Source organism: Lipotes vexillifer, unplaced genomic scaffold (assembly GCF_000442215.2).
Source record: "Lipotes vexillifer unplaced genomic scaffold, Lipotes_vexillifer_v1.1 scaffold50, whole genome shotgun sequence".
NCBI classification, from domain to species: Eukaryota; Metazoa; Chordata; class Mammalia; order Artiodactyla; family Lipotidae; genus Lipotes; species Lipotes vexillifer.
In genome coordinates this window covers 3,652,205-3,677,268 of record NW_006784763.1, presented here as the reverse complement: position 1 = coordinate 3,677,268, position 25,064 = coordinate 3,652,205, and the positions used below count along the sequence as shown (strand labels likewise).

Genomic DNA, 25,064 nt, shown 5'->3' with positions numbered 1-25,064 from the left:
GGATCTTCCCGGACCGGGGCACGAATCCATGTCCCCTACATCGGCAGGCGGACTCCCAACCACTGCACCACCAGGGAAGACCCCTGTTTCAAGGCTTTTAAAAGGTGAGTCTGAATACTGAAAAATCATTGTTCTTTGGGGGATATATGGGTTAATGTTGGAAGTAGCACACAAATATAAGAGACAAATTGACGCTATTACATTTTAGAGTCCGTACCAAGGACAATTATGCCACAGTATTAACGATTATGGTCATGCATTTGTTAAGCATTTCAGGCTAGAGAGTATGGGTCAAATACATTGAATCTTCATGCTTTCTGATGTATTCTGTACATGTTTTGAAATTTTCAAAGCATAGTTGGAGAATTTCTACTTGTTCTTTTCATTTCGCAAATGCATTTTTCCTTAGCTATTCATCAGCATGTATAGGGATTTGGTTACTTGATATGAATAAAATATTTTATTTTATTTTATTTTATTTTTTTTTGCAATACGTGGGCCCCTCACTGTCGTGGCCTCTCCCCTTGCTGGACGCGCAAGCTCAGCGGCCACGGCTCCGCGGCATCTGGGATCCTCCCGGACCAGGGCACGAACCCATTTCCCCTGCACTGGCAGGTGGACTCCCAACCACTGCGCCACCAGGGAGGCCCTAAAATATTTTATTTTCATTCAAGTCAAAAGTAATAGAAAAAGGACTATTAGCATTCCTTTTTTTTTTTTAACTATGTCAATTCTTCCTTAATTATATGTTTTAAAAAAGCTGTACTTATAAGTATTTACAAAATATATATATTTTGTAGAATTACACATATTTACTTTAAAAATTCAAAAATAAAATAAAATTCGTTAAAAATTTAAAATTCAAATAGCACAGAAAAAGCCAAATAAGAATAAAAGCACTCAAAAATACCCAAAAAACGATAACTGCTGCTAACAACTTTGTGACTATCTTTCCAGATACTGTGATTCCAGATTACTGGAATTTTATTTTATTTGTTTGCTTGTTTTTACCTCTATTTATTCATTCACTGCATTTATTCTTCAAAGTGAGTCATATAAATGTTACATTTAACACATTTATCTTACTGCCTGAACTACAGATGAAAAATTACTATTAATGGAGAAGAGATTCAAATATCTACCTTTTATAATTTGGCATATATATGTGTGTATATATTTAACATGTATATGTATGTATATTTTCAGCATATACATACTATTTTAATGAAAGTTCCATGATGCATATTTTTCCTTATACTGTGGAATCGTGTTACTGCCTTTGGTAATTTGTAAAGTCTGATATTAAACTGTTGGACATTTAAAAATTCTGATGAATGACTTAAGAAGACTGCCTGTAAATATGTATGTTGCAAAAAATAATTGAAAAACATCACCAGCGATATTCTATTTCTTCAACATACTATAGTTTACTAAAAATCTGGTGAAAAATAATATTGTATAATATATTAAAATGACAATTTAATCATTTGAATATTCCCATTCCTCTACTTGCGTAGCAGGAAGCATAATACTCTTTATACTTTATGACAGCGTAAATCACAGAAGCTAAAGTAATAAATAAAGCTTATGAAGTGATCTGATCTATTTCTGCCACTGAAAGAAAGAACAGCCTTCAAATACCCCAGATGATGGAGACTCTCCACTACAGTGAAAAACTTCTAGAAGCTGAGATCAGTAAGCTACTCGGGAAGTCATTCAAATGTTTCCTGAGCCTCAGGGTCAGGACACTTCTTTATGTATAAAGTGAACCTACAGTACAAGAGTTTAAGCCCATTACCCCTTGTAGGAGTCAGAAACATCTACTCTCTGTTCCCTGTGTGAAAGCACATCATAAACTGAAAGATCATTTAAAAGTAAGCCCCATTAGAGATCTGTCCAGCGAATAATCAGTTCTTTTAACTTTCCTCTGTCTTATTCTTGAACCATTTTTGAAGATTCTCTTCAAAAATGTCTCTAAAGAGTTTTTTTTCTGTTTAACCCTAAAGTTCTGAGATGAGCATAGTTGTGTTAACTATTAAAATGGGTCGCTGCTTTGTCTTCAATCTTCCCACTTGAACGCCCTTATATCTGCTTTTATTTTTTTAATATAGTTGCATATTGTTCATATTGTAAGTGTTTTCCTCCTCTCAAAAAATTACAAAAAATATTTGAAATTAAATATGTATATAATTTTAAAAATTACATGCTATGGTTTATTATGAATTACAAAGACTGAAAGCCTTCTGTTAGTATAATATAGATTGTCTCTCTGTCTAATAATAGTAGCTCAGAGCAATATAAACTTGCATTCTTATATTTATTTCATAATGTTCACAGCATATCCTCATGTTAAATTTCCTTTCATCAAACAATACGCCTTTTTATTCTAGTTTGACAGAGATAAGAGATTATAGAATATATCTAGAAAGCAAGAGTTCATTTGGAGGAGGTGATTCCCATTTGTAAACTTGATTAGTTTTTTAGAAAGGAAACATTTTGAAATAAATGACTCCAACAAGACTTCAGACCACTCAGCTAAGAAATACATCGTAAAGCCAAGTGTTTATTTTTAGTTTAGTCTATATATGCACGCAATGCTTACAACATAATTTGCAATTATTAAATGCCTATTAAATTAAAAGATAAATCCATGGGTATTTTAAGGGATAAGAAATCGGTAAGTGTAGTTTTGTGGATTAGAAATGTACATCAATAAATGGATCATTTCTAAGATAGGACATATTGAGCATAATATTCTCTTTATAGACAAACATATTGAGCATAATATTCTCTTTATAGACATTTTAGCTCTAGAAATTCTGGCACCCCTAAGTGCCAGAACCTAGTTACCAAAACTGCTATTTTTTAGTTGCGATGGAGACTGTATATGAACCTGAGGTCACAAAATAGAAATGAATTGGACTTCATTTGCTTACTAAGAATGGTGTGGGCAAAGACAGAATTAATTTTATAAGCTGGAAGTTACCCTTGAGATCAAGCAGTGTTGATGCACTGTGCAAAGCCCTATATGTACCACCTGTGAAAATTACAGTATTTAGTATTACAAATGGAGCTTATTTTTAAACCACATTTTGTTGTTAGTTAAAAGACTTCATAGCCTTGAAAATAGGGGCTTCTATCTGTCTACAAATAGAATCCAAAAGAATGGCAGAATACCATTACCTTCACATAGCTTTGTTTGAGCAAGTGAGTCTCCCAAAACATCACGAATTTCTTGGAGATATAAAATCCATAGGCTTTTAGAAATTTCTATATACTTGTATGTGTTTGTGTGCATGTGAATATGTGTGATTTAAAACTACCTTCTTATTAAGGCGATAGTACATTCACCAAGAAATATCCACTCTATGGGTTACTGCAACCTTGTCAACTACCATTAATATATATATTTTTAACATCTTTATTGGAGTATAATTGCTTTACAGTGTTGTGTTAGTTTCTGCTGTATAACAGAGTGAATCAGCTATATGTGTACATATATCCCCATATCTCCTCCCTCTTGCATCTCCCTCCCACCTTCCCTATCCCACCCCTCTAGGTGGTCACAAAGTACTGAGCTGATCTCCCTGTGCTATGTATTAACAGGGTAGGTGTAATTACAGTAACTCAATTTTGTTTGGTTTAAAAATCTTTGTCTCTAATTAATTACTTTAATTAAGAGTGCTTTAAAATCTACAATAAAAGCCAGTGATAGTATATTAACTCCTTTAATTAGACAATATACTTTGATTATTATCATTTTCTGAATTGATTTAAGCAAGATATCAAAAAACACATGGTAATCATCTACACACAAAAATTGTCAATATTCTAAATATGTTTTTAAATGCTAAAAAATAAACTTTTATATTAAAATATTTGTTTAAAAAAACTTAGCATGACAATGTACTTGCATTTTATAGATTGAATGGATGTATTCCAAACTTACCTAGAAATGTCAAAAATTATGCCTTGTAAGCTTAACAAATTTTCCCTGAGGGCGAAGAAAGTAATAGGACATGACCCTACCAAGAACACTTTGGTCACCATCCAGACTATCTTTGACAAACAAAACCCCCTTGCCTGAATGGTATCTTAAAATCAAGTCTGGAGACTGAATTCTTTTTAAATGCTCCGCCCCTACATTGGCATATATTTAGGAAATGGAACTCTCTAACACATATTGCTCTCCATGTTTATAATATCATTGAAAAAATTTCTGGAATTCTTTACCATAATGCACTAAAATATGGAAACTGTGATTTGTTCCACAACTATTTGAAAATTGCATTCTTTACACGGCAATAAAGAAATACCCTTGAAATTTCTTTTGAAGACAATCCACTCAATTAACTCTTACTTTAATAACGACAAAAGATCTTTCATTTAACTTAGACAAATACCATGATGATGTGTCTCTAAATTCTAACAAGACATCCATATGCTTCTTTAAAGAATAAATGGTTCCTTTCTTTTTTCTTTGAGAATTATGGAGCTGATATTTACTGACATTTAGATATTATATTTCTAGTAGTTTACTTCAAAACAATATTATAAGGAGATCAAATTAGTTACTTCCCTGTAAGGTTGAAATTAGCATTAAGTTTCCAAGTAAAGGTTTGGAAAATTCCTGCAAGGCATTAGTTATTCCTCTAAGTATAGGGATGTTATACCTGTTTTGACCTATTTGCAACAAACAACATCACTGTATCACAATATTAAACCAACTACTAGTAACATGCACAACTTTGTCTTCTATATGAAAACCAAGCAGAGAAATTCCAGCAATGAAAGATAGGGAAAACTTAAGAATAAATACATAAGATCTTCATTTAAAAAATACATAGCCATGTATCTAATTTATTAACCACTAATAGCCTACTTAAATAGTGATAAGATTTCAAAATAATTCAACTAACACTTTAGATAACTAAGCCATGAAAATAAGTGGAAAACCTTCTGGGCTGGTAAATAAAATACTAATAGCACAATTTTTACAAGGTTATTTTCAAAGAAGAGACACAACACACATGACTTAGAAACGGTGTGTTGAATTATGGCTATTTATTTAATATACTTGATGATCTGACTTCCCCTAACATCATTCAGTTGCTTCTATGTCAAAGCAAATAACAGATTAATAACAGGAACTGCAGGCTCAGAAGGGTTGAAATCTGACACACTGAAAAGTGAAAGCTAACCACTGGTTTTCTGTATCTAGAAAAACATCCCCACACTAAACAGGTTAGGAACCCAAGACTACAGGTGCCAATAACTTCTTAAGCGGAGTTGCCAGATAAAATACAGGGTGTCCAGTTACAGTTGAATTTCAGATAAACAGTGAATAATCAGTATACATACCCCCCATGCAACATTTGCGTGTCATGTATTTTTATCTGTTAGATCTGGCAACCACATCCTCAAGATATCAGATACATGATAGCACAGATGATACTAGTTACTTACCACTGAAGAGAATGTTATGCTGTTTTTCCTAGAAAAATATTACACTATATTCTCTAATTAATTTGTAGAACTGTAGTTCATATAATAAATTCTGTACATATTTCCATGTAAAATGATTTTAAAATTAAGATGTAAGAATTCAAAAGGAGATAAAATATAAAAAATCAGTTATCTATTATCATAGATGAACACAATCTTGTCATTTAAATTCTTTTGTATTATAATTAAATTTTAACCTTGATTTCAATTGAAGTATTTGTTTTTGTGAGGTAGATATAGCATATTTGATAAAATGTTCTTTCTTCTTTGCATAAGAACCATAATTTTTAATTATTTATTCTAAAATTTAAATCTAAATATATGTTCTAATTTTAGTTCTATTCTAGAAACTCATTAAACTACCTCCCTCTTGGCCCTTCAATTTAATCTAGAATCAGATAATTAGAGATTTGAAAACCGATAAGCAATGAATCAAACTCAGCTTTAAAAACATCACAAAAATGCGAATTTGTTAAAATAAGATCACTACCATGCTTGTTAAACATTAAAAATCATTTTAGTTATGTTCTAATTAAATGACAAGAGTTAAATCCTTACACAGTTATATTACATTCCATAACTTTAAACTTTGTGTTTGATTAGGGTTTTTCCTAATTACTGCAAATATTTAACCACCTAATAAAGTCAATAAAAGTCATGTTATACATTTACTATTTATGAAAAGTATCACAATAAATCTAGGAAAAAGTTCAGGTTTTAAATAATTAACCTTTGTTAAGGCCAGTATTTGTTTAAATAATTAACCAGGTTAAATAGTATTGACAATGTATATTTATATATAACATATCTACATCATTATTAAAATATGACTAAAGTACAAATGTACCTACATATCTCGTAATAAAGTTCTCACAGAACAAAATAAAAATGTTGTATCCTTGTTTTTAAAAAATCATCTGAGATACTCTTTAGTTGCCACAATGCCATAAAGAAAAAATCTGAAAATAACTTGTGCAATACTGATGATAAACAAAAAATACCAAAGGCTTAAAAACTGTTACATGAAAACCCCAGAAACCCAAAGGAAAGCCAGATAAATTACCTCTAGCCCCCTGGTTATCCCGTATTACAACAGTCTCCTACTTATACTCATATATCTACAGTGGATCCCACTTTATGTTCATGTATAAGATTACCTCATTTTTACTTAATGTTTATGTATATGTTTGTGAATTATATGCGACAGACAACTGAAAAGAAATAGACTGTGAAATTAGCAGTTGGTGATATTGAAATATGAGGATTAAGGAGTTATTAAAGAGAAAGCAATCAATCAGAAAAAAATAAATAAATAAAAAATAAAAGAGCTAGTAGCAGTATATGTAAGGCCAGAATAAAAGAACATGAAAATCAAGGAAGGTTGAAAGATGATGAAATCCAGGAGAGTGTATGTTAGGAGTGGAAATGGTTAGGTTTTGGGGGGTTGTTTGTTTGTTTTGCCATTTAGAGATTACTATAATTATATTAATTTATGTAAATTGGGAAGATGCCTAAATAACTAAGGAGAAAAAGAAATGCCCTCGCTTCCTTGGTTTCAGGATGGTTCATTTATTGATTAATTGATGTAGTCTAATATGGCTTTATGGGTATTTACTTTGCTCCAGACAAAGTTCTGGGATTTGAGACTGTAAAATGAATACACATGGATTCTTCTCTAAAAGATCTACCAGTCCAATAGGCTAACAATTGTTTTATAGGACAGTTTAACAATAGCAGTTACATATAAAATCTATAAGAAGTTACAAGAAGATTGTATATATCTCTTTGTCTGGGAAGGCTTCCCATTAAAGGTAAAAGGAGTTGAATCTTGATGGATGAGTAGATGGTCAAGCAGCCCGGGTGGGAGTGGTTTTTTTTCAATGAGAGAGCATTCCAGAGGGAGAATGGAATGTCAAAGTGAAAGGGCCTGGGAAAAACAGTGTATCAAGAAGCCTACAATCACTGAATGGCATGAAACTAAAAAATGTAGGCAGGGTTTAAACAAAAAATTTTTAAAGCTAATAAAAGTGTGAACGTTATTGCAGCCGAAACAGAAAGCCTCTCAAGATTTTTAAAGAGGAACACATTAAAGTCAAATGTCTGTGAATGTAAATAAATTCTCTAGTTATTTGACAGTGGAAGCCAGACAGAGAAGTAGAGGGGTTTTCATTAATTTTTGTGAATTAGGAAGAAATGACTGGGTTCGGGGAATGCAAAAAAGAAAGTACGCCTGTGTCTTCTCACTGAGCCCAGCCGAGGATCCAGGGTTTATACTTTACACATCTGGAAATAGTTTGCATTCCATCACCCACCCTAAATCTTCCAAAAGTGACAAAGTGTTCTGCAGTCAAAATGACTGCCTGGATGTTTTGTGGTTGATAACTCAATTCTAAGGATAATTGTGACAGAAAAAAAAGCAGTGATATGAGCTGCTCAAGGAAGTGATTCTATCCCACTGTCTCAAGCCTCAGGTTCTGTCAGCAGCAATTAAAGCCAGGAACCCGTAGAAAAGATGGGACATTTTTTTCCACAAATTTTAACAAAGAAAAATAAGGCATATAATGATCACAAATATTAAATACACTGTATAAGATTTATATATGATTTATGTAATATTTTTATATGAATCTTTTTTTTTTAAATAAAATACTGCTTCAGCGTTTAATTTTTTCACAGAGAGACACTCACAAGTAAATCTCACCCTAGGAACATCTGGTCTGCAACTCACAGAAATGGTGAAGACACAGGGACAAATTTAATCATGGCATTTAAAATAACGTATTTAAAGTGATTAAATGCACATACATTTGATCAAATCTTTCCTATCCAAAAATAACTCCCATTGTATCTCGATCTACTAGTATTTTTAGTTATCATCTTCCCTAGTATCTACTTTTCACTTCTAAAAATCTTAATTTAAAAAAGAAAGCACACTTGTTTTTTTACACTGTCTCACAATTAATTGTGAGATTGGGGATGCAATCTTCTCCCAGTCATCCAGTCTCAAGACCTGAGAACCATCCTTGATAACTACTTTCTTTGCCTTTTATTCTTACATTTATAATTCTAATACTATAATTTTTTTTTCAGAATGTCTCTGATCCTTCCCCTATCATTCTCCATCGGGCTCTTATTACCACAAAGATTGACAACTGCAGTAATGCTCTGCTAGTAAACCAGAAACAAAAATTAAACCCCATGTAACAAATCCTTACTGACTTTCTTCTAAATAATCATAAAGATAAAAAGAAATAAGCACATATAATGCATGTAACTGGGCACTGGAACTTAGTTGTTAGGCCTCTTGTTTTCTAGGCAAAATCATGATGCCTATGCAGAACTGATGACAGAAAACAGAGAATCATAAAATCAAGAGAATTACACCTGAGAGAGTTCAATGAATAAGGCATAAACAAAAACGTAAAATTTGGGCAGTTTTTCAGGCATTTCTCAAAAGGGCTTGTGACATCATTTGCTAGTTCTTTCCGACTGTGAAAGACAAAAGTACAAAAATATAAATATAAGGCTAACTGAAAGAATCGGGTTTATCAGATAATAGGGTTTTAGGGAAGAAAAAGGAGGCAGGAAAATCTTTGGGCTTCTGCGTGTAAAGACTGATTTATGGCAGACATAGATATCTTTGGTATATCTTATAGAAAAACCCAATTTTCCACACTAATAGACTCTTTACATTTACTTTTTGTGATAATTTTAGGGCATTTGTGTCTCTCATACAGGGATATCAGAACTCTTTGGAGTAACAATATCTTGCCTAAGGCCAGAATTTCTCTAAAGGGTTAGTACAATTGTCAAAATGTAGATTAAGTCAAATTGGATATGGACATCTATTTGTATCACTTTTTAAAATTTTTGACCTGAAGAAATAGTCTTTATTTTTCTACAATCATCAAATATAATATGCTGCTTTCTATATGAAATAAAAATCAGTTGTTTCAAAAAAGAGTATTCTTTATCAGTTTATTTTTACTATTTATTGCCCATAATCAAATATCTCCACTCATTGGACATGCACAAGTTAAGTAAAATAATGAGAATACGAAATGTTTAAAGTTATAATCATGCTTCGTGACTAACATCTTATAAAACAACTAAAGCCTAGTCTTTACTGGGCATTATAACTTTGGTTCTCATCTATCCATTTCATTGGTTTCACAGATGAAAAAGAAAAATAGGGATACTGTACTTTTAAAGCATACGTATTATGTGAAAGAATATACACTGCAGATGTAAAATAGTGATATATCATGAAAAGAACATTTGGAGTCTGATTTTTCTCTGGGAGTAAAAGAAAGCATAATTAGTTCTATTTAAACCCAGAATTTAAATTTTCTCCATACTCAGGCTGATGTCATTGTTCCAATTTTAACTGAATATATGGTTGCCCTGAACACCTAATGACTGCTTCCTTTGGGCCAAGCACTCACTGCTTTAAATATGTTAAATAATTTAATCTCCACAATGAGCTTTTGAGGATCTATGTCACAGATAAGGAAAATGAGTTACAGGAAGATTAAAGAAATTACAGAGGTCACACAGCTAGTAACTGGCTGGATCAGTATTTGAACCACGGCATATTGGCAGATTGGCTCTATAACTGGAGCTCTTAACTACATATCACTTCTCTGATGTGAGGACCAGTATAGAGACCCACTCTTGTAATTCTGTAGCAGGCTATGTGTCCAAAGGAAATACATGCATACTTTGAGAACAAAATCAGAAAATGATGTCTTGTTAAGTTAAATGTTCCAAGCTATCGTAAAGTCAAAATGAATAAAATTAGTGATGCTTTGGAAAACCTATCCTGAAAATAATGACTAGAGTCTTTTTTAAATATTTACTAAGGACACCACAATCCAAGTAGGTGAGCAGGTTGTACTCCATATACATCGTAAAGGAAGAGGAAAACTTTTCACTGGTATTGTAATATGTCCGAGGTTGGTTTCTTCATTTTTTTCAAAACTATTTCAAAGGAAGTTTGTATGAGGTATTATGAGGTATGGAGTGGAGAGATATCAATAATTGAAAATGCTTTTGCATATTTCTAGTACGGCCCAGAGCAGATGACACTGAGATGACTTGATCCGAGTTGTTTTGATCTGTGCAGGAGGCATAGTATCCTTATAGGATGAGGATGCCTGAGGCTTTGTGTGATCACTAGTAATGAAGTTGATCTGATGTCCTTTACACCTTCTCAACCAGAGTTCTCATAGTATTTCTATTTTTCCCCTGGATAGCTCCAGGAGTATTTCAGTTGATTGTTATTACATCTGTATTTTAAATTAAGATATTGATCCTATTTTCACATCAGTCTGTGATAAGAATCATTTTCCTATATGGCTGGCCTCGAGAACATTTATATAATCTAGATCTACGGCAAACAAAACTGAAGGCCACCATGCCTACGATATAGTACATCTTCAATAATAAGTTTTCTTGAATGTGGGTCACACTGTTTTTGTCAGTAGCTTGGGAAGGTCTGTTTAAAACAGCTGGTTAAAAACCTTTTAACAGTTTCAAACTACCATAGCACTACTTTACAATAAAGAATAGTATTATAAACAATAGGACCTATTGATATCTACCCCTCAGAATTAGAAAGTAGTTGAAATGTGAAAAACTTTAATAGATTTTTTAAAAGACATAGATTTAAAATTAATTTCAAAACAATATAATATACCCTTTGTAAATTATGTTAAATGCTTTTATTTAAAGCAAAGGTAATATTCCCCCATATTGGATATTTTAGCACACCTTTTATAAGCATTAAGAAATCACAATTCCTATGAAGAATTCCTATAAGGCAAGCAATTTAAGTTCTTAAGGATTATGTTTCTAGATTTCAAGGTCAATTTTAAGTCTGAGAGACGAAAATAAAATTATTCAATGTCAAGTATTTGCCTAAAAACAATTCTAAAGTAAGCCTGCATTAAAAAAAAAAAAACCCGTTCCCAGTCACATTTCAATAGAGTCAATATTTTGTTGTTATAATTTGAGAAATAATTATCTTCCCACTGTTTCATAATTTAAAAATATAGATTTCTCAAATCCTTAGCTTTAATTCAACTTCAAAGGAGTTAAAATTCACTCCAGTTTATCAATAAAAGGCATTTCTACATTGTCTACTATCAAAAACCCCTTTGCCTATGTAAAACTGAGTAATTTATATAATCATAAAATATTCTCAAACATTTCTAAAATTATTTACTATAATCTGAAATTCAGAGTTTATTTCATGACCCTTAATTGATGAGAACTATCACTTTGTAACACTGTTTGTATATTTATGAAATTGTAGTGTGTCATTTCATCTTCTCATGCCTATAAAATAGGCACTCAGTAGTAGCTACTACTGTTATTAAATCAAGCATTAATGTTTAGCTAACACCATTCCCCCATTTGACTATTTTCCCTTTCTTAAGTGCGTGATTTATTCATGCCTCCACCCTTACCAAGCTAATGCTACATTTTAATTTACTCTCCAAAATATCAATCCAAGATATAATGATCATATACAGCCTATTTGCTATATCCTCCAAAATAATTAAGAAAGCACGTATCACCACTAGGTTTAAGGAAAGTAGGCCACTTGACCCTGAGTCACTAATGATAGCTGCTGCATTTTTATTTGTAAGTCATTCCACAGTAACTGACACCAAGGATTTTCCTTAATATTCAGCAGAGGATAATATGATACCAAAATGGAAAATTCTTATAAGAGAAATAAGCCAACTCAATAAAGAGAAGATTCAATATTTGATGAATATATTTAAAATATTTAAAATATCTTCATATAGATATTTAAAATCTATAGTCATGTCTTTTATAAATTATTATATATAATATGAAGTCTTAAATCCTTAAGTTGTAATGCATACTTTTATTAGACATATGGTACTTATTGCATATATAAAATATACTAGACTTTTTCATACTCAGCTTTTGCACTATATATATTTTCCCAAATTTCCTTCTAAAACTAGGATTTTTAAATTTCTGTTCCTAGACATTTAATCATCCATTGCAATTCAGTGTGTGAGAGGGAAAAAAAGGATTTAAGAAACCAAATGTTTCCTTCCCCAAATTCCAAAATACGAAAGATAAGAAGTCATCTGTGTAGAAACAGGAAGGAAAGGAAATATATAAAAATCCAAGCTTTCTCAATTGCCTTTCCTTTTCCCCTAGTAAAACTGAGCCCCATCCTTCACTCCTTTAAACCAGCCCCAGTATTAGAAAAGCATTCTGTGGCAATACATCACAGGGCTGGAAAGTGCTATTCCACCAAATTACAGTTGGCGTATGCATACGTTTGTAGTTTGTAAAGCTTTCTAGGTGATGTGCTTCCATTTCTCTTAGGAGCAAATACCAATGTCAAGGTCAGGATATTTATCTGTGTAATATTTGTTTAAACACTTATTTGTTTTGTCACCTCTCCCCTTTTCTTCTTAATTCACAGTCCCTCAATCCTTTGGAGTCTCTTCAGATACGTTATTTTCCACAATCTCTTTATTCAGAGTCTCCTTTAAGCATCATAGTCTCCAGTTTGCCACAATCCTCTAATCTAGGCTCAAAGAAATGCGAAATAGACACATTTCAATTTTTCTACTCTTTTGTTATAATCTGGTATTCAAATCAACATATTTAAGTATTTGTTTTTGTAAAACACCACTAAGTTAACAGAAGATTATGTTTCAATCAAAAAGAAGATATAACGACAAGTATCAAGCATTTCTGAAATACTAGACATGATAAGAACTCCAAAGATAGTAACAGAAATCATATCCAAGGAGAACACATCCTAACTAAATTATCTTTTTAAGCTTACACACTGATATGTTTTAGCTCTGATATTTGCTTTCCCTATATTATCAGAGAGACTAACCAGCTATTACATTTTAGTTAAACTCAAATATATTGCACTAGTTCATTTATTCAAACTATATAAAATTTTAAAACCAGAAAAATTAATCTTTGGTTAGAGACCAGGACAGTGGTAACACTTTGGGTGGTAGTAACTGAAAGGGGACAGAATGGTGGACTTTTTGAGATACTAGTAATGTTTTGGCTACTGGACACAGTACCCAGTTAATGTGGTCACTGATTACACAGGTGTGCTCCTTTTGTGAAAATTTCTTGAGTTATACGTTTGTGGTTTTTGTACTTGTCTGTATGCATACTGTACATTAATCAAAAGTTTTAAAATAAAAAATAAAAATGCGTTGCTATCAACAAACCTTATTTTAATCATGAATCAAATTAATTGTAAATGTAAATAATAGTTATGAGAAAATTATGGAAATTTGAACAATAACCAATCAACGATAGCAAGAAAATTTTTTTAGGAGGAATATTATTCCTGTGGTTATGTTCAACTTTATCTTTAATAAATATGCTGAAATATTAATGAATTAAACAGTAGGGTTTCTGGGTTTGCTTTAAAAATATGAAAGAAGAGGAAGTGTATTCGCTTTTGGATGAAACAAATTTGTCAAGAATTGATAATTGTTTAAGTGGAGAGTTTAGTAAACTTCTCTTTTTTGAATAAGCTTGAAATTATCCATTATTTAAAAAAGTTTAAAAATATAACTTAGTAGAATGTATGTGCTGTACATAATATCGTTCCCTATTACCATTGTTCTTACCAAAAAGATTGAGATAAGTCAAGAATCAATATATATTCACCAAAACAGATCTAGATTTCATGACCTCCAATGTAATCATCTGATGAATAATTCTATGGCAAGTAAACCTTAAAACCACACGACTAGTGACTAGCAAGGGGATTGGTTCTGACATCAGATTTATTAATAGTGAAAGAAAAAGGTACAATAATTTTATACTAATTTTACAGGTCAGTTTCAAGGTTTTCTATTTTTTTTTAAGAATAAAATGATAGCAACTGTCAAACTATAATGTTAGCTCTCATATCTATGGACCTATTACTCCTACTACCATTTTGATTAAACCTACATGTGAAGTTTTTTATTTTAAACACACCATCAGGTGTACGTCATCAAGACAACTTATTACATTTATCTACTGTTGCCAGTTTTGACTCAGAACTTTTTACCAATATATTGCCCTTTGAGACAAAGCCCAGTGATGTTTAGTTAGGTATGAGAGAAGCTTTCTGCCCTGGCTATTTCATTACCCAGAGTGATTCAAAATTTAACCCAGGAAATATATGTTTGATATTGATTTTATTTACGTATTACTTCTCGGCTTAGGACTTTTTCATTTTTCCAAACACTTATTTTGACAAAAACATTTACAGATATGCTTTTTATGGAATAACGTAGTAATTATCCAATTTTCAGCTGAAACATAGTTATTGGCATAAATATGAACCTTGGAACACTTGATGACAAACTAATGTCAATTTTCCAGTTTGTGTAAAATATACAATTAAATATCCAACACAAGTAATATTAGAATCTTGTGTAGGATTCCAGCTAACACCAACATTAAAAGAGAAAAAAAGCCCTACTGATTACAACATTTTTACAAGCAGTAAAAATAATGTCTTCCTCATAATACAGAAATCTATTTCCTCTACAGTATCATGGTTAACTTTGTTATATTATGCAATATGAACTCATCCTCAAAAAGTACAACCAGGACCCCCAAAAATAAAGGAACAACCAAAATTGACTGTATCACTTATCTGTTTCTCAAAAAGCACCATATTATCATGTTAACGGCTTCCGATAATGAAGTAGCCGTTAGTTAAATAAATTTACTCTTACGTTAAGCATAATCTCTGTCTGTTCTTTCTCTGGTAATTGATAGATATAATTAAAAATTAAACTAAATTAAAAACATACTGCTTCTCTATGGGTTGCAAATATGCACAACTCTATCCATACAACAGAATCATTAAAATAGAACACAGAAAATATATTTATAATCACTTGTTGAACTCAATGATTTAAAAACTATCTTTGATAACTTAGACAACACTTAAAAGTACAGGTTATAAAAATTTTATTGAAATAAATTTCACATAGAATCTTTTCAATCCCTACAGTTAAAAGAAATGTATCTCTAGGAAAAAGAATATGGTTAAGTGCCTAGATATAATGTATAAATATAATATCATACCAATTAAAAAATCAGAAATAAAATCCTGATTTTTATTTGTAAATTTTCCAGCTTACAATTTGTTTTTATCCATGTCCTTTTGTATGTAATTATATTTTGGGGTTCAATCTTTCAAATCTTCTATACTGTCCCCACCTAAACTGATGTAGTTAATTAGAAATCACTAACACAGTAATTAGGGAGTCTTATTAGACCTAGATATAAAACTTCCAAGATTTTTATTATAATTTAGGAAGCATTAAATGGACTCACATTATGCTGAGTTTAGTCCTGATTCAGTAGTATGATTTAATCTTGAACAATGAACCTTATAGTCCAAAACAGTTTCCAAGCTATATTGTCTAAATGATACTAATTCTTATTAAAAGGATTTCAGAAGACGCAGACTCACTCAAAAAAAGTCTGGCACGTTGAGTATTGAACAATGTTTAATAATATTTATAAGCAATTGAATTTGTATATTCCAGACTTATTTACAATATCTTTATAATTTAATGCATTTAAATTTTGACCCAAAAATCTTCAGTATGATGAGGCAGGAAAAATTCCCAAGTAGATATTCCTTTTCACTGAATAATTCTATTTATATTTTAATTGATAATCTTCCTTTGTTAGGCTCACATGATGCACAAATGCTTATATGGATTTACTTCCAATGTACAAAATAAGAAAGAGGATGAAAATGATCTGTAATATAAAATGAGGTATATAAATATATTAATGTGCTAAATGTTGATTCAATAAAATGCAAAGTGTGCACAAAATAAACTGCTTTATGTAGATGAAGAATCATTTACTAAGCAGTGTAAAACACTGAAAAAGATATAAATTACTTTAACCAACTGTCTTCTCTATATGACCTTAAATGTTTTATTTAACCATGTATCCATGAACTCAAAAATGTAATTAATAACATGTAAATAAATAACTCCTACCTGGGAACTAAATAAGAAATATAAGTGACCATAACGAAGAAAATGTATATATGTATATATATTAGCTTTATAAAAATGTGAAGGATGAGAGCTAAAGTATGAAAGCTTTATTAGTAAATAAAACATGTAAAAGATTGTTTTACAGATCTGGTAAGAAAGGGGGGCAATTAACATTCTAACAGAGTTAAGAAATTAAAAACAAATTTAATTCCCCCTTAGAATATGAAGTAAGTCCCTTGAATAAATCAAAAGAAGTTTAAAATCTTAAAGTACTGAAAAACACCATCATATTTCACAAAACATCTTGGTTAGGTGTATTTCAATATTTTGAATGAGTTCAATATCTATCTTCCCTCATAAAACCGTGTAGGTACTATCTAGAAAGAAATACAACTAATTTAAAACATGTTTTTTTAATTGGAAGAAAAGAAGAGAGTTTGCCTAGAGATACCAAAAACTGTGTGTAGATGTGTGTGTAAATTAAAGTATGATGACAGCATTAAAGAAAGTTTGGGTGCTTTAAAAACACTCATTCGTCCATTATTCATTTTCTATCACATAATTATTTTGCATTTATAATATGCATGGCTGGGTAATAAGTCTAAATATGCCAAGGGAGTATTGGATATTAACTAGTTTCAATGCACCCAAAGGCACAAATTTTAAGTGATATGTGATAAGTCACAGAGAAGCACTGCTGTCTGAATAAGTAAAACACAAATTGCCTACAGAAATTGCCATAGATGTAAAATGAACAGTTCTGTTTCATATCTGCACCTCAGAAAGATTTTTATAGCTTTCATTTAAATCCTATTAGTTGAGGAAGACCATTGCTCAACAACTATAGGAGAAGAAACAAGATAGTCTTATGATATCTCATTTATCTAGAGTATACAAAGGTTCCAGTCAGCTGCTGCACCAGTTAACTGGAGTAATCACATAAATTGTGAATAGATTACCATTTTTCAAAGAAGTGAAATATTGTAAAATTCAGTGAACATTTAATTCTAACAGTAGATATATGGAGAACATGAACTGGGGTCAGGTTTTTTCTGATCCTGAGTTGTCATTTGTTTCTTGCTCACAGAGTTGATGTGAGTAAACTATTTTGATTATGAGAGATTAATTCATAATTACAGAATAAAAGAATTTAATGGAAAAATAGAAATACTGGTGTGATTCAAAAACCAGAGATTTGTCACAAAGAGATAAACTAAAAAAGTAAGAAAATTAGTTAGACTCACAAATTTAGAGGTATTCTTATAAAGACAAGTGAGAGAACAAAAATCTCAGAAATAGGATATTATTAGAAAAAAAAAAAGTAGAGGAAAAGTGAACAGAAACAAACATATCTATTAAAAAAGGAAAAAATAATGAAAAAGATGTCCATTCATTTAGTAACATGTGGACCTAATAGACAAAAATGTTAAAAGGCCACCTATAAAAATACTTTCTGTGGAATTTAATATTTGATAAAGTGATGCTATGCTTATGACATTAGAGGAATATACAAATTCCAGAGAAAACACTACACAGGGGTACATAAGTATGAGGGTAATCTGTACCAGTAAGAAAAGTCATTTTATTTTGAATACTGTATAAGCTCCTATATATATTTCATAATTGGTTTGACTTCAACAAATTATGAAAACTTAGAGGGCTGACTAAGATAATGAAGGAATTGGAAGAGGTGTGACTCAACGAAACACACTCTATGATTTCAAACAAGTAAAAACTTTAAGTGTTAGGTAGAAATAATATAGATGCCAAAAAGAATGTTCCTAAAATGAGGGTTACTGAAAAGAAGTCTGTTAAAGTGTCAGCAGCATTTAAAATGCAATGTTTCAAAGTTCTGACATCTTTTCTTACGTTATGATATGTATGAGTTGGGTTGAAATTTCAAAAGGGCTCAAAAGTAGGCAAAAACAAAGTTAGGTCAGGAGACAGCTGATTTTTTGACACACCTGGACTAGTCTAAATGTTGTATGCTATGAAAGAAGAATCAATTGTAACACTATTCAATAAATGGTTTCCTACAGTCCTACCATTGTAGAAAATTTCATGGATTTAGGATTTAAAAATCATGATGTCCATGTAGGTTTTTTTCACTTTATTCAATATAATTTATTATTGTATGACCCTTTAAACAAATGAAAGAAAGATTTCACAACATACATTTTAGATGAAATTTCATTGGCCATTTATCTTATGATTGTCTTCAATTCTTAGGGAATGACTAAGTTTTTGACAAGAAATCAACAGGTTTCCAAATAACAAATCCTCATGCCTTTAGTACTGTATTGTTTAGGCTGATTTAAACTGAAAGACATGCTTGTTTCCAGACAAAAAAAATCTGAAGAGATAATGTTCAAAATGTGAAACCAAAATCATAAGCAAGAATGATTACAAAAATAATATTAAACTTGTTGTTTTAACTTTTGGGCTTTTCTAAATTATATTAATGCTATAATTTTTACCAGTTATATTCTTGAACTTGAATTATTTTTATGATCTTTATTTTTTCAGACTATCTAGATGTTTTATGTATAACTTACTGTGTCAGTTGAAAGACTCAGTAATTTTAAATAACATGTCAGTAACTTTAAAGAAATTCTTGAATCCTGTATGAAAAATATAACTATTTTTAAACTCCAGAGAATAGTTTTATTTCATTTTAATAAGTGTTGAAAACAATTATTGATTTTTATTAAGACAAAGTATTTTCATATTTTTATTACTTTAATAAAAATTAAAGTTTAAGCTAAGCTAAAATTTATTAACATTTTAAGATAAATCTAAACACTATATTTTGACTATATGACCATATCCTACATGTTTAAATTTATTTCCTCCATCTTTCAGTGTATCCCTTTTGTCCTTATCAGAGTATTAGCAATATACAACATTATGACAAAAATAAGAGGAGGCATGCTTGTAAAGAGCTCATGACTAATGAGACAAGGTTTAAGAGATATGCTGAAAATTTCTCCTGATTAAAAAAATAAGTTCCATTTCATTAAATGCATTATGTATACTCTTCATGGATCTTTTCTTATACATTAAAAAAAGAAGAAATATAATTGTATATAGGTATTTTTTTAGAAACACAAAGTACATTGTTTTTAATGTGCATACATGCACTTTTGTGTAAAAGTTGTTTTCTTACAATTTTTAAGTTTAACTTTAGCAATCAGAGGTGTAGAAATGAAAAGTTCTTGGGTGTAGACAATGATCTCATTTGTATTATTAAGCTTATCACCATTTCCCTGTCATCATTTTATAAATGACAGTGGTAGCCTCATTAGGCTTTGTTTAGGGCTTTACAAAAATAATTAAATATACAGTTACTTTTCTTAACATCAAAATGTGCATTATGTTCATTAAAAAACAAAATGCATGTTTAGCAAAAGAAAAACTGCTTCCTCAATAATTATTTAAACATTCTGATTTTAAATAAAGGTAATTAGTGCTAATTTTTAGCTTCTTTAATTACATAAGGGATGTGCTTTTCAATTTAGAAGATGAGAATATTTCCATTCCTGATGATAAATGATACACATACTAACAACTACCACCATGTGAATTTGGGGGGCAAAATTGTCAGGAATGGAGGGTTTTGGTTTAGCTTATACAATTAGATTAACCAGAAAATTGACTATGCCTATTAAGTCAGAGCTAGGAAGTAATTTTAAAGATAACCATGTGAGACTAAGATGACATTAAACACTAGAAGTTAAAAAAAAATTCAGACATGATTAAAGTTATATGAAGAACTGAGGAAAGTATAAATAAAAACAACAAAATGCTATTTTTCTGCTTCTTTTTCATCCCATCCACACTTTATGCCAAACCCTAAATTTTGAGCAGTATGAGCTGAGCTGGCTAAAACAGAAGACGGAAATTGTTATTCAAAATTAATTAATTATAATACACATCTGGAATAATATGCAAACAAATCTTAATTTTCTTGGTAAAATAATAGATGCATTCTTTGATTTCTAGCAGCACATATATCTGATAATATATAATCCCTGAAATCAGGGATCTAAATGAAATACTAGATTCTTAAAGAGTAGAGAAATTTGCGTTAAAATATATGTAGCATTAATATTTCTATCAACAAAAATTATTACCATGATTCTTAAAATTAAAAAGAAAAACCAGTCAGTAGAGAAAAGACATTTGTAGATGTTCAAAATTTCATTTCTATAATGTAAGTGAAACTTCATCAAGGTTGGTACTCACTAAAAGTTAAAGAGGTTGAACTGATTTTTCACTATATTTGATGTAGATTTACCAGTTAATATATGCTAACAGGAAATATTTCTATTTTTTAGAAATACAAATTTGAATTACTCTGAATCATATGCCCTTTGAATTTTTACCTTGAAATTATTGATAATGTACTTCTATAATGTATATTATTACTTTAAGTGAAACACTAGTGAGAATATGTTGTGTAAAATTTGGAAAAGCTTGGTTTTTGATAATAAGTAAAACTTTAAATCCAGAAAAAATGAATAAAATTTTAAGTCCAGAATTTAGTTTGAGGGGCAAAGACTGAATCATAGTCCTTATTTATTAAAATTTGATTTTAGGCTACTTTAATAAATATGTACTAAAGAATCTCAAAGCATTGTTGTTTTTCAGAGTGGTTGTATAAAATTATCCACTTCGAGACTATGGTCCCAATATCAAAAGAGCTGACTACAATTACCAATGTCTCAATGTTAGAAGAACCTACTATTTTAAATAAATGAATAATATTGCTGTGTTTATATGCTTTCATCATGTAGTTCCTCTGATTCTGATAAGCAACGTATATCCATGCCAACATATTACTGACTCACGTAGAATGATCAAACTGATGGCTGCAATGATTTCTGAATTTAGCCTAATGTGTTTAATGTCATTGTGGGAAAAGGATGATTAAGTGAAAATGCTGGTAATCAATAAGAAAACCAGATCTCTCGGTGACTTAACTGTGAAGAGATGTTTTTCCACCTTAAGCCCTTCAAAACACATGGAAATCAAGTCAGCAGGTGAGCAGTATTCAAAGGGAATAGGAAGATCATTTGAAAAATGTTTTCAACAACATCAAAAATTATCTTTGATTGTAGCCAACAACCATGTCCTAACACAGGAATTTGTCTTCTTGTTAAGTATATCCATTTTTCGATTGTAAAGTGCTGTCTGCATCCAAGAGTCACTTTTATCCTTGTTTCTGAAAACAACCTGAACTCTATTTTTTACTAAGAAGAATGGCATGTTGAACTTTATTTTCTGAAAGGGAATACTTTGCTACAGCCTTTTACGGAATACTTACTCAAATATGGTGGTTTGTAAGGCGCTCGTGTATTAGACAGCAGTCCATCCAGCTCTTTCCTCTCCAGGGTGCTGTGAAGGGCCTTCTCTTTGCCGAAGGTGGAGAAGGACCTCTCTGCCCCAGGCTGGGCTTCTGGAGTTTCAAACACCTCAGTGTCTGGAACAGAGTCCATGCCAGGAACATGCAGATTGCTACGATAATCAGCAGCCTGGCGTCCATCAGAAGGGACAAATGAAGGCATCCAGCACCGATCTGAGTGGCCCAGGGCTTTACATTCCTCGGTGCAGTTGGAGAAGAGATCCATACCTGCGAGCAGAAAACACAGAAGCTATGGAGGGAGCCTTCACCAACATGACCAGCTACTTAGAAGTGAAAAGTTACAGGCAGCATAAAGAGTAATGGGTGAAGGTATCTTGACAAATTTTTCTTGTTTTAACCTGACAGGAGCTAAAAATCGCTTTACATTATTTTGTAAAGGGTAAGACTCGGCAAAGAGGCCTCTGAGATAGATGTTTCTAAACTACTCAGGATATCGGGGGGGAAATGTTGGCTCTAAATTATTTAAATAACTAGAAAATAGTGAGAATGAATATTTAAAAAAATCTCTCGTGAAGTTCATAACAGAGAAAAAACCGAAGTGGAAAGCCTTCGTTATCCATAATCTCTAATGACGTTAAGTCATCTGATATTTTTTTTCTTAGAGACAAAAAGGGAAGAAATATGGGAAGTACTAGCATTTAGATTATAAAATCTGGACATGAAATAAAAAGTGAAATTCAACAGAAACATGGCATACATACTGATACATCAGTAAATAACAAGAATAAGATAAGATTTCGTGAGCGGCCAAGAGCATGCTTTCTTAGGTTCCTAGAAAATGACTTCCTAAAAGTTATTTTTCAGTGACACTCTCGTAGTCCGTATGACTACAAACCACTTATCATTTACCACCTTAGAAAAGCCCAGAACAAATGACTGTAATTAGTGAAACCAAGGTAACAAGTGCAATGTGCATCAGCTGCAGATGCTATTGACAAATACTTTATTACTTGTTCTATATTGGAAAACACTTGTGCTAGACAACACAGAACTGTTTGCTTACTAATCCTAGATAGAATACCAAGATTTCAAACGACATCTTCAAGTTTCATTGTCTCCCATGGATTGACAAGAATATTAAACACGTTATTTATGACTCAAGAAAGCTCACTCACTTTCTTAAGAAAACATAACAATTTGGGGGCACTATAGAATACTATTTGTTATTCATTTTGATAACTAGCAGTAGGTGAAAAATAAGTACATAAACAAAATCACATTTTAACGTGTTTCTAAACAGAGCAACGCATTTATTAAATATGTTTAAAAACAGGATCAATTTGAAATAACCAAAGTGTGATTAGTCCGTACGTCAGAAACTCTCAAATGCATGAAATGCCTGGTGTGGAAAAACTAGGGATTACCTTTTTGACCAACAGCGTAATATTTATGTCATGAACACACTTGATTTTTTTTCTTTAAATGTTATGAGTGATTTGAGCTCTTGAACAAGTTTTAGTTTGCAAATTCCTAACGGTATTCTACTAGTACTAATTTACTTTTTTGTGTATATATTTTAACATCTCTCTATATAATATAAAGAAATCAATTTTTCACAATTATTAACCCTCCAGATTATCCTCAAGTATTTTGGAGTTAAGAACAGTTAATTACATATATTATGTTTTAAGAAATAACACCAAGCTTCTTATCATATATTAATCTCACTTTATAATGACTTTTTTATTTTAAATTAAACTATGTATAATGCTACGTCTGACTTCAATTCTAACATTCCATTGATAATTGATGCATAAGCCTGGAAGTAAATTACTGATCAGTGAACTGTTGAGGAAGGTAAACATGAGCTGAAGCCAAGATAAGGAATCAGACTAAGAACAGCATGTAAAACATGTCAATTTTTCTGTAGACACCAGGGAAGTTCAGTTATCCTATGCCTGTAAGGAGATATGTATTTAAAAAAAAAAAAAAAAAAAGAGGAAGGGAAGGAGAATATCCCTGATGCACACTGACATACGAGCTAGGTAGAAGCTAGAGAACCAGAGACATCTCTTTTTGAGGCACTGTACTCTAAATGCTCCCTATTTATAGTGTGATAAGGAATAAAAGGCCTTTTTGACAGGTGGAACTACCATTAATAGTAAATTACGAGCAATTATATATTTTAAAAATAAATTCGTGTCATTAAATTTTAAGTTGATGAAAAAAATTCAAATTTTAAGATAGAATTGTTTTATTGGATCCTGATAAAGATAGGTACTAATGCAAAATTTGATATTAATACAGTTTTTCGTCACATAACTGATCAAACCCTTTCAAATATCTCATGAGACCATTAACAATCTTTCACATCTGTTTGAGCACTGTACCAAAGTATTCTTATAATTTTGAAAATGATAATCACAGAGAAAAATTTTAATAATCTAGTCTCTCAACATTATCATTAAGATGTTTGCCTATGTTGGAGGGTACTTTTAGTAGAATTTGTTTTTATGGGTAGTTTATATTCAATTGTGCCCATTTTCTTCTCTCAAAGTATATGTTTTTCTGCCTCTTTGACTTATTAGAGGCTAGTTAAAATTCCCTTAGATGATGAAGTAAAGTTCTCATGAATTGAGAACCTGTAAAACAAAACATATCATGTGCATAACAAGAAAAGTGAGGAATATGATAAAGTTTTCTGTTGGAAGAACACTGTTACTTGCCTGAAAGGGGAACTCTTGTAAATAGTGTTCTTAATAAATTTATGAGCTACTCCTTTTAAAGTGGGATCCCCATAGCGATAACACAGCTTTATATAACTACAAGGAAAGGGAATACGGCACACATTATGCATGTAGATGTTTCCCCAGTTTTACTGATAAAACAAGTACACTAATTTCTCATGAAAATATCAGACACAGAAACAATTTTTTTAAATCATATAAATAGTACATCAATAAATTTCAAATAAGTTTTAGAAACATTCACTGAAAATGTTTTTTTTCAGTTGTCTTAGATATATAGTTTGAGAACCAAATACATCTTGCCTATTTACTGGTCCTCACCTTAGGGAGACATTGACTAAAATTATTTTATCTTTTTTCATATATCACTAATCCCATTAAATATATATATAT

At 31.1% G+C, this 25,064-nt stretch overlaps 1 protein-coding gene across 2 annotated transcripts in view; it reads right to left on the bottom strand.

The window, feature by feature from the left end:
* The window catches only part of PCDH10 (protocadherin 10), a 39,789-nt gene that overhangs the window by 4,043 nt on the left and 10,682 nt on the right, over positions 1 to 25,064 (bottom strand). Inside the window, exons 4-5 of one of the 2 annotated variants that reach the window (XM_007456989.1) lie at positions 21,886 to 22,191; positions 16,199 to 16,311 (exon numbers count right to left, since the gene is read on the bottom strand). In XM_007456989.1, coding sequence (XP_007457051.1) covers positions 16,271 to 16,311; positions 21,886 to 22,191 — 347 coding nt within the window. In that variant the 3' untranslated portion in view covers positions 16,199 to 16,270. Of the gene's footprint in view, positions 1 to 16,198; positions 16,312 to 21,885; positions 22,192 to 25,064 lie in introns of those variants that run through there. The other variant, XM_007456990.1, reaches the window with a different exon arrangement.